Source organism: Rhinichthys klamathensis, unplaced genomic scaffold (assembly GCF_029890125.1).
Source record: "Rhinichthys klamathensis goyatoka isolate OS25496 unplaced genomic scaffold, OSU_Roscu_1.1 h1tg000011l_1, whole genome shotgun sequence".
In the NCBI taxonomy this organism is placed as follows: domain Eukaryota; kingdom Metazoa; phylum Chordata; class Actinopteri; order Cypriniformes; family Leuciscidae; genus Rhinichthys; species Rhinichthys klamathensis.
This window is the reverse complement of record NW_026606564.1, coordinates 4,317,072-4,327,789: the sequence shown is the minus strand read 5'-3', so window position 1 is coordinate 4,327,789 and position 10,718 is coordinate 4,317,072. Positions and strand designations below refer to the sequence as shown.

At 39.5% G+C, this 10,718-nt stretch overlaps 2 protein-coding genes across 2 annotated transcripts; both read right to left on the bottom strand.

Moving 5' to 3' along the window:
- Positions 1-529: 529 nt before the first annotated feature.
- On the bottom strand, positions 530-2,027 carry fuz (fuzzy planar cell polarity protein). Its single transcript, XM_056264464.1, has one exon. The coding sequence runs from the start codon at positions 1,914-1,916 to the stop codon at positions 645-647; it is 1,272 nt and encodes a 423-aa protein (XP_056120439.1). The 5' UTR covers positions 1,917-2,027; the 3' UTR covers positions 530-644.
- A 4,253-nt stretch (positions 2,028-6,280) lies between these two features.
- Positions 6,281-10,249, bottom strand: zgc:92744 (uncharacterized protein LOC436846 homolog). The gene is made up of 3 exons (XM_056264501.1): positions 10,030-10,249; positions 9,724-9,799; positions 6,281-6,584 (listed from the first exon to the last, which is right to left on the bottom strand). Exons 1-3 carry the CDS (start codon positions 10,108-10,110, stop codon positions 6,544-6,546), a joined length of 198 nt encoding a protein of 65 aa, XP_056120476.1. The 5' UTR covers positions 10,111-10,249; the 3' UTR covers positions 6,281-6,543.
- Between the last annotated feature and the right edge of the window lie 469 nt (positions 10,250-10,718).

Here is a 10,718-nt window from a genome sequence, read left to right as displayed (position 1 = left end):
ATTGTGAACAAACCTTAATTAACAATGAACACTTTTACAGTACGTATTAATCTAGGTTAATATTAATTTACAAATCTGCTATTGTTCACTGTTAATTATTGTTCAAAGTATTAGTAGATGCAGAAATTAACATTATAGTATTATAATGATCATTAGATTAACCAATATTAATAAAAAATGGTTAATTTATGATATCTAATGCTAACAAATTGACCCCTGTTGTAAAGTGTTACCAAAAAAAAAAAAAATCTCCTTTTGATTAATATGCAACCAGGCACAAGCTTAACCATGAAGTTAAAGGGATAGTTCATACAAAAATGAAAATTCTGTCATAATTAACTCACTCTCATTTTGTCCCAAACCTGTATGTCTTTCTTACTTCTGTGAAACACAAAATAAGATATTTGGCTAAATGTCTTGGTGGGGTACAATGAAAGTCAACGGGATTCAATGTTGTTTTGGATAAAAAAACTAAAAAACTAAAATCTTCTTTAGCATTTCACAGAAGAAACAAAGTCAAACAGGTTCTGCAACGACGTAGGTGAAAAAAAATGACAGAATTTTCCTTTTTTGAAGAGTTTTCCCTTTAATGCCAGATCCGCTGGTACCCGGTTAAGTAACCCATACAGGAGCAAAGTGATGTGTTAAAAAGCAGTCGCAGAAGTAATCGCTGAGAGAGTCTGTGTAGCGACAGTACGCAAGGCGAACGTCGGCACAGAGAGATCCATGAGGAGGAAGAGCTGGTGTTGGGGACTCTGCAGGCCGTAACACTTACACTCCTCAGTCACAAGGTAGCACTGCACGGGGACGTGGGTGAATCCCTGAGAAAAATCCTCCGAGGCTGACGAGACTGATGTCTCCTGCGAGGTGAAATATCGAGTCACGGCAAAAGTGTAAAAAAGGCGAAGGAGCTCCAAGCGCCTTCCGGATGAAAGGAGAGGCGTAGCCTCCGCTGGAGCTCCGCCGCGGACCCGAGGGCAGACGGTGACCGCGCGTCGAGATTCGCGGTTGATGAGCAGAAGAGCCTGGACGTCCCAGCGAAGGCTCACAGACGGAGGAAGAGTGGAACGGTCGGCCTGCTCCAAACAGCTGCGTAGATTCTCCACCAAAGTGGACCAAAAACGACTAACGAGCTCATTCTCCGCCTTGTACAAAGAGGGTTTGGGTCCACAGAGGACGCACACGTGAACCCCGGGGAGGAGTTGGAAACCGAGCAAGCGGATGGCGACTGTGGGACTCCCTTGGGGCAGGAAGACCGGGTAGTCACATGACGATGCATTAGAAAGTGAGTGCATCAGGATTGAGAGCACAACAACTTCCTGGGAAGTCAGTCGAGACCACCACTTCTCCGTGGCCTGTGCCACGCGCCCGCGCACTAGCAGGCAGCCGAACTCGCTCTCCGCCGCTTGGGCGAAGGAGTCCAGGGCGTCCTGAAGCAAGGCGGAGGTGGAGGGAAGCAAGCAGTCGGCGCATCGCGTCAGATCTCCCATAAAGCCCTGCTCGTCATTGACACGCTCCAAGAGCAAGTCGAACAGGCGGTAGCAAGAGCGCAGCTCTCGCTTTAACCGCTCCACGTTGCGTATGTTCGCCAGCTCGTCCTGTCCCAGGACCAAGACCATGCAGTTCCACACGTTCTCCAGCAGGCGGCGCAACTGCAGCTCGCTGATGCCGGAGCCCCCGCCGCCACTCACCGCGATCAGCATCAGGCTCTCCTGGAAGACCTCCCAGACCACACGGCTGCCCCGATCCGTCTCGCAGCTCGATAGCTGAGCCCCGTGGCCCGCGCCGAACATATGGACGCCGTTTAGGGAGCCGACGATGGAAAAGGGAAGCTGCTTGGTGGAGCCGCGTGAGAAGAGAGGGACCCCGCTGGAGGCTGTGAGGCACAGCAGTTGGAGCGTTTCTGCTTGCAGCATCGTGAGTGTAGACTGGGCCGGAGAGTGTGTCTAAACACCAGTCAGCGATGAAGACATCGTAAAAAGCCTTTAGGTGCAAAGACAAGAAATGAACACATGAGAACTTCAGTATTGGACATTCAAACACCTGCATTGAACACCTGTGTAGGGTAAGATGGGGGAATATGCAAGAGCAATGTGCGTTTACTTTTAGATTGTGACATATTTGGATATAAGTTTAGCATGTAGAGGGTCATTACACATCAGTCAATGTGTTTTTAAAGGAGTAGTTCACTTTCAAATTAATATTAGCCCATGATTTACTCACCCTCAAGCCATCTAGGTGTATATGACTTTCTTCTTTCAGACGAATACAATCCGAGTTATAAAACAAAAACGTCCATCCATCCGTCGTAAACGAACTTGTGTTAAATATTCATATTTAACACGTTACAAAGTAAAATTCTAGCTTCAGGCCAAGCGCAGGCCTTGCATAAGTTGCGCTTAGACTTAGGCTAAGTGGAATCCGTATGTTCGTGTGGCCGGAACTTGAAGCTAGTTATTTTACTTTATAAAGTTTTAAATATGAATATTTTTCTTACAAAAAACTCATCGTTTTGCTTCAGAAGGCCATTACTAACCCACAGGAGCCGTTTGGAGTTCGTTTAAAATGGATGGATGCACGTTTTTGAGCTTCAATCTGTTGGTTGCAATCCACTTCCATTATAAAACTTGGAAGAGCCATAATATTTTTTAATATAACTCCGATTGTATTCGTCTAAAAGAAGAAAGTCATATACACCTAGGATGGCTTGAGGGTGAGTAAATCATGGGCTAATTTTCATTTTAAAGTGAACTAATCCTTTAAGGGAAATAAAGAGTAAGGGAAACATTTGTTATTTTAGTCCTCATAGCACAAAATGGAAAAAAAAATACGGAAGAAACACTCCTGGGTAAACTTTTGCAGAATGTATAAATTACATGTTACGTACAAATTACATACGGCCACCATATCGGTATCGGCCGAAATATGTTCATTTTTAATGTTATCGTTATCGGCCCGATAAGAAAATTTGGGCGATATGTTAAAGCCAATAATAAATGGATTCTTTCCTTCCGCTTAGAAAGGTGATGCTCAGATGCGCACTGTTCAATGTTGAATTGCTTGAAATATGATTGAAATCACTTCAAAAAAGGAAAATACAGTTAAGTGCAACATGTGCAGCGCAAGTCTGTCATATAGGCTACATAAAATTATAATTACAATATATTAGAATTGTGTGTTTGGGACATGGCTTCTAGTGGTGAGACTTGTTTTTGTAATCAGGTTCTCAAAAATTATATAAAAAATTGGATTTAGATTTTATATCGATAATATATTGGTTAATATATAATAGACAATATATATCTGCTTTCAAATATAAAGAATTATCAGTTATCGGCATCGGCCAAAAATTTCATATCGGTGCATCCCTAATATATATATATATATATATACATACATACAAATATATATAGACACACACACACATGTATGTGTGTACCAGTCAAAATGTTTTTTTAAAGAAGTCTCTTCTGCTCACCAAGGCTGTATTTATTTGATCAAAAATACAGTAGAAACAGTAATATTGTGAAATATTATTACAATATAAAATAACTGTTTTAATGTTTAAATTGTTAATGTTTTAATGTTTAATGTAATTTATTCCTGTGATGTCAGAGCTGAATTTTCAGCATCATTACTCCAGTCTTCAGTGTCACATGATCCTTCAGAAATCATTCTAATATGAAGATTCACTGCTCAAGAAACATTCATTATTATTATCAATGTTGACAGTTGTGCTGCTGATTTTTTATTTGAATTATTATTATTATTTTTTTCGTGGAAACCATGATACACTACCATTCAAAGGTTTGGGGTAAGTAATATGTGAAAAAAAAAGATATACTTTTATTCAGCAAGGATGCATTAACTTGATCAAAAGAGACAGTAAACACATTCATACACATTCAAATAAATGCTGTTCTTTTTACCTTTCTATTCATCAAAGAATCCAGAAAAAACGGTTTTTGACCGGTTCTGTATTTTCAGAGTAGCAACACAATGAATTCAGATTGAATGATTTCACTCAATAGGTTGTAATGAAAAGCAAAATTGTCTGAGATGTAACTTAGGCTACATCTAATTAAATATCATTTTACCTCAATGGCCTAATTGTAATATTTTCACTTGAAAACAAAAAATACTCTAAAATCTTCATTAATGTGTCCATAATTCATTAACAAGTAGACAGAGGAATTGCTATTCAACATAATACAACGTTTTCAAAATGTACTTGAGCCCTGTTTTTTTTTTTTTTTTACAGACTAATAATACAAATAATAATAATGCATTTTATTTAAGGCGCCTTTCAAATCACTAAATCACACAAATGTTGATATCCAGATGAAATGACAAAATTGAGAAGAGAACATGTTGTTCATTAAATGTGCTGAGGTGAGATTGTGTGTCATATAATGATCAAGAGAGGGAAATATGGTCATTTTCCCCCAGCTTACCCGGCTAACTGGGAAATCTGGTCCTCATGCAAAACAGACACGCAATCGTTACACATCTGCGACAAAAATTATGTGACATTTGTTTTTTGTCAGTGTAACTATGCAAACATTGAACTAACCTGCTAATGTGAGCGGACACATTCACAGACTGCTGTAACCAGCGTAAGTTCGCTTAAGTTTGACCAAAGGTTTTTTCATACACGGAAATGCGGAGCTAACGGCTTGAGTTGGTAACTGTTAATAAGAAAATTAATTAATTGTTTGTCTTGCCTGAGTCGTAAACTTCAGGTCTCCACAGCAACATCTCTGACAACAGTTACAGCGGTTCCCCTCTTCTTCGTGGCCAATGAAAGTAACAGAGAACTGATGGACCCGTAGCGCCACCTTGCGGAGACTCGAGTAGCGTCAAGCCAGTTCCCCTTGCTTCGGTTTAGAATTACTCAAACTGAACTACAAGTAAATGTTTATGTTTAATGTATCCTTAATATTTCATTATACTTTACCAATCCTGAACAGTTTCGACAGTCTTGAAAATTAAAAAAGAACTTAAATTTGAAACTATTTAACTATTGGTGAAAATCATGATTTTAATGTTGTTATGCGGTGTTTTTAATATATCAAACTATGTGCAAATTCAAGTCAACACAATTGCTGTGTATTGTCTCCTTAAAACTGCAGTGAACCAAAGAAAGTCTCAAAAAAGCGGTTTGAAATCGCTGGTGTTTCTGACGTCACAAACTACCTTGTAACCAATCAGGTCAACGTGTGATCGTCAACGAGTGGATCTCTGAGCTGGCGTGAGTGAGTGGAGGCGGGGCTAATTTGCATATTCATAGAACAGCGTATAATAAATGAGGCAAGGGTGTAGAGTTACATTCAAGCTATTTTAAGGCATTTATTTTCCAAAGGTAAAAACGTTTAAATATGTAATTTTGGTGATCAAAGATGAGTTTTAAGTGATAAAATTATTGACTACGGGGGGACTTTAACAACATATCTCATTTTCAGCAATTCTTCATTCTGGTATCAAGTCACAACTGAAGGATTTCTTTAAATTAACAAGAACTAGCAATCAAAATCCACACTGAAGATTGCCTTATTTCTACTGTCTGGATGCTTTACTAGAAGGGAGAGAAGAACAGCATAATACCATGTTCATGAACAATATTGCTTCTATAATCAAATACAACGGTCTTTCAGTACTGAACATTTTAATTTTTACAAACACTTACAAAACGTTACTTGTGTTGGAGCAGAATTTGTTCCACACTGAAGTTCAAGTATTACTTAAAGGGATAATTCACCTAAAAATGACTCACCCTCAAGTTATTCTAAACCTGTATGAGTTTCTTTCTTCTGTTGAACACAAAGAATAGTCGACGGCACGCATTGGCTTCCATGGTATTTTTCTACTATGGAAGTCAATGGGTGCTGTTAACTCTGTGGTAACCAACATTAACCTTTTATTTTACATCCAGCTCTTTGTTTCTCTTCCTCCATTATGCTATCATGACACATGACTATAACATCATCTGAGAAAAAACTCATTTTATTACAGTAAAGAGTACCACTATGTGCCAGAGAACTACATTATCCAGGCTGAAATTTCATATTCTGGAAGAAAGGAGGCAGCTATTAAATTACTAAGAAAACAAGTTAATTAATACGAGGTGTGATATAGATGAGCTGACTGGCTTTTCATTCAAAATATCCTGTGGAAACTACAAAATGGTTGAATGTTTGGGGGTCCCAAAAAAAATAAAAAAAAATAACATAAAATCAGTTTTGCACAATTATTTCAGGAATGATCGAGAAATCAGGCATCACTCCTTGCGACATCAAGATTTTTTTACATTACATCAAAGAATAGATTGACAGAAGATAACATTACAATTGATCGGAATGCAATTTTATGGCTTTTTGATTTTTTTTCTTCATTACAAAGGCACCAGAGAGGAATGACAGAATCGTTGCACCTCACAGAAGAAGATAAATCAATAAAATCAACAAAAAGCCTTTCAGAAAAGCTCCTTGGGTGCAGTATGTGGAAGTGGCGAGGAGTGGAGAGTTGAGACATCACTGGTCCTCTTTACATGCCCATTCGAATGCTCTGAATGATCTGGAATATTGCTGAGGAGAGACACAAAAACAAATAAAACAGTGAAGCTCAGAGTGATATTGCAGCTTTGGAAAAAATGAGGAGAAAGAATATTGATAACCTGAACTTTGTGAAGTCAAGGTTTATAACAACATAAGTGCAAGCTTTATAAAGGGCCATTTTTTTTTCTCTCACTAAAGTAAACAGATTTTTCCCAAAGAGTGTCATCTTTAACAGATGCTTTCTGGATCTAATCAGATAAAAAGATTGCAAAAGATCACAAAAGTTAGGGCAGGCAAACAGAGAGCAAGATGACCCCGAAAACATGGGACGAAAATGGCATTCGTTCAATGCAAACAGATTCCCAAAGGACACGGGGTAAAGAAGAGCCTGCTAGAGCTGGAAGAAGCCCGTGTCAGAGCAAGTGCCACGTCAAGTCCAGATGGAGCCGTTATGACTAAAGCGCAGGAGTTTTCAAATCTTAACCCATTGTGAATTGTGGTTGCATCGCGCACATTATGGAGAATCTTCACCGATTTTCTTCTTTCCAATCTCAAACCTGCACACACACTACAAGATTTGAAAATCATGGCACATCATCACACACTACAAGAAATTCTTAAGATTACAATGCCAGATTTAGCATCTCACAGGGAAGTGGATGTAAACAAAATGGATGCGGTGTCGTGGCGACTTGCTGTACACATTATATGAGGAGACATTATAAAGGCAGTCGTTCCTCCGTCGCCATTGTCCACCAGACCGTTTAAAGGGATACTTCAGGATTTAGCATTAAGCTTTGTATTAGTAGAAAACCTGTAGTATTTTCAAATTACCATGCTTTCCACCCTCATATCCCCCTGAGACGAGAGATTCATGTATTTTTTGTCTGGAAAAAATCCTCCGATGACGCAAAAAACGTCATTTTGCGTCATCGGAGGATTTTTTGGCCAGAGGCTAAAGACTACAGTCAGTAGTAGGGGCTGTCCCGCATGTTCTCAACCCGCCCATAGAGGGTGGGATCTCACTCACAGAATGTACACATAGTGTCAGCCATCTTTTTTTGGAAGCTAAGCTAGCAGGCTCTTGTTCTGTGGAGAAAGCTGAGTAGTAGGGGTTACCATCCTCTTTTTCCCGGACATGTCCGGCCGTCGATATCCGGGATTCAGCTTTTGCTTTCTGCAGCTGAATTCATTCCGATTGGTGAATCTGAATGTATTGTTTACATGAACGCTAAACAAGTGATCAGTTGATGTGCGTTTTAACATTGCTAAGAAAATTCCCGCTCCTCCGTGAGAGATACGAGACCGGTGCGTCTCACAGGTGTCGCTCATCAGTAATCACGCCACCGGCCTTGCGCCGTCCTCCCGCGGCCCTCAGTCTCGTCCTGCTCGCCACAGTAAACATAATGAATGGCGACTGTAGAACGCAAAAGCCGAATCCCGGACATTTTGGGCGATCTCGAAACCCATTTTCGGGCAGACTCATCACGGAGACTCACTAGTAGCCTAGCCTCAGGCTAGAAAGCTCCAAATTTAAAAATAATTTCACATTTCTTCTACATAAATGACCCATTTTAAATACACATTCATCTTTCCAGAGGTGAAGTATCCCTTTAAGGTTAGATCTGTAAATACCGAACATTACTAGATAATCTGGGCCGAACATCGGAACCAACCGGTGCCCTGGATGTAATTTTGTCTCTGGATGTCAGGAGGGGTAAATCGAGCATAAATCAGCCTGAAACACCTATAGTCTGAGCTCGGCTTAAACTACTGTATGTCTTAAAAACAATGTGTAGATCTGAGCCGGCTGGTAATGAGATCCATTACTCGAGTACAAGATACGGACTTTCTTACATATTGTTGTGACGTATATCCGAGTGAAAGCTTCTTGAACAAGAAAAAAATTAGGCCGGGACTTGATTTTGTCCATGGTGGCTTGCTATTGGTCGATCTCATGTGAGTGACAGGTTGTCCCGCCCTCATGCCAGTAAACACATCATCAGAGAAGAGAAGAAACGGTTCAAGAGGGAGGGGAAGTTAAGTCTGTGGAATACTTGATTTTGATAGGTCAATCGCAGTAATACATCCAGCAGTATTTTATTCCCTGATAACAACCTGTAACACAGGCTCATCCGGGTTACTGTCACTGAAGTCGGTAATTACGCTTGCTAGGAATGTTTTTTCGTCATGGAAGTTTTGCATTTGGTGAGCTAATAAAATATTTGAGTTTTAATCAATATTTTGTGTAGTTATTTAATTCTGTCATCCGGTCTCTCTTTGTTTCATGGAAACGCAGCTACTGTCATTTTGCGACTATTGTTTTGTACACTATATGGGTTATTATAAAATAACAAACAGGTAAGATTTTAAAACAGTTTCATCTCATAACAATATTTCTTATCCTCATTATTATTTATGTGGTGAAATGCTGTGTAATAAGTGGCATGACTGTATACCGTATCCCTTAAATGTCCGTCTAGTTTGAACTTGCCATGCTAGCAACTTGCTCTCTCCGCGGAAGCTTTGCGTTTAAAGACCTAATAAAATATTTAAAATCAAGTCAATATTTTGTGTCTGGTTATTTACTTATGTGGCAAGTAGCCGTGTAATAAACGGGATAATGTACTTCCAGACGATTGTTATAGCAGAATAAACCCCTTCAGGCTGATGCAAGACTCCTGATCACTCTGTCAGGGTTTATTCTCCGATAAAAAACAGCTGGATGTACATTATCCCGACCCTTACACTTTATTTTTTTTATCTACACGGATAAATCCTTTATGAAACTGCAGTATTCAATTTAAAAAATAAAAAAGAATTGTACTTTTTGATTTCATGGTGTTTTTAAGCAGTGTTGTTGGCAATGTTCTTCAATGCTGTTTTGAGAGTAGCAACACCTGCAAATCCACGTGTTGTACCCCAAATGAGCAGATAAAGTCATGCTATCAGTCCAGCCTTGTCCATGTAAATAGTGTGCATTATTATCTCGGCCTTCACAAGGTTTCACAGTGCGAGTGTGCCAAAAAAAGTTGAGTGGAGGTCGGCTTCGTCTACATATCTCTGACTCAATAAAAAAGTGCAACACCAGCTCGTATAAAAACAAATGGTATTCAAATTAACGTGGGTCTACGGCATGATAATCTTTAGAATTGGTCATTTCACTCACCTGAGCCGCAAACAACAAAGATGAAGAGTGCCAAGAGCCACGGTCCCACCGACACTTTCTCATCACTCACGGTTCTCTGTGTGAATTCACATTCAAATCAGTTGCAAATTAATCGCGCATTATTTAATAGTAGTAGTAGTGCAGTGGGCTTCAGCATACTGCAGTATAAGGACAGTATTTCACTACAAAGAAAGATAAACCATAACGCCTGATATTATTAAAACCAACCAGCCATGTTAGCACATTACGTTAAGTTCATTTCTCTTCTGCGGTTACACTGTTGAAGATCGTGAAGAGACGTCATACCGTCGATTTGACGTTGCCTCTCTGGGTGATGTTTTTGCTGTGTTTCTCGTTGGCCATACGAATCCTCTGTTTGGCGACCATCGTTGCAAAATGCTGGTGTGTTGTAAAAAGTGAGCTGGTCACAGTCACAAATATGACGAACACAACACAAACTACTAGTGAGGATGAAGAGAAAACTACGTCGATTTTTGTCTACGTCCTCGGAATGTAAGCTCCGCCTACACCGGAAGAACGCAAATGGACTCATGATGATGCTCTGGGTCAGGGCCAGCCCGCTTTTTGCAAAACGCTGATAATAAATGTCAACGCTAAATTACTTTGTAAATTATTAATCATTTACTAAGTTTATTAAGTTCAAGTTTATTTACGTTTTTAAAATTCGGTACCGTCCTTTCATAGTGCGGTCATACACATATAAATAGTTCATATTAATCAAGACCTTGGGTTGGCAGCCTTGGATTCTTGCAAAAAAAAAAAAAAAAATCTTGGATGTTTTTTTCTTTTTTTACATTACATGTCAATTAATGGATATGAGGCGTAAAACAGTGTAACATTTCTAGAAAAACCAAAAACAAATGCTGATATCCGGTTTGTAAACGATTTGTTCTTTTGAGTCGAATCTTTTTAATGAATCGATTGAACCGGGTTGCAAAACCAGCTTGAATTGGGACTGTCCCAGTGGGTATTGG

What these genes read in the sequence shown, in the direction of transcription:
- zgc:92744 (XM_056264501.1), bottom strand. Translation starts at nt 10,110, where the DNA reads ATGGTCGCCAAACAGAGGATTCGTATGGCCAACGAGAAACACAGCAAA. An exon ending in GAGGCAACGTCAAATCGACG is followed by an intron (nt 9,800 to 10,029) that starts GTATGACGTCTC and finishes GAATTCACACAG; the next exon opens with AGAACCGTGAGTGATGAGAA. An exon ending in CTTTGTTGTTTGCGGCTCAG is followed by an intron (nt 6,585 to 9,723) that starts GTGAGTGAAATG and finishes GTCTCTCCTCAG; the next exon opens with CAATATTCCAGATCATTCAG.
- fuz (XM_056264464.1), bottom strand. Translation starts at nt 1,916, where the DNA reads ATGCTGCAAGCAGAAACGCTCCAACTGCTGTGCCTCACAGCCTCCAGC.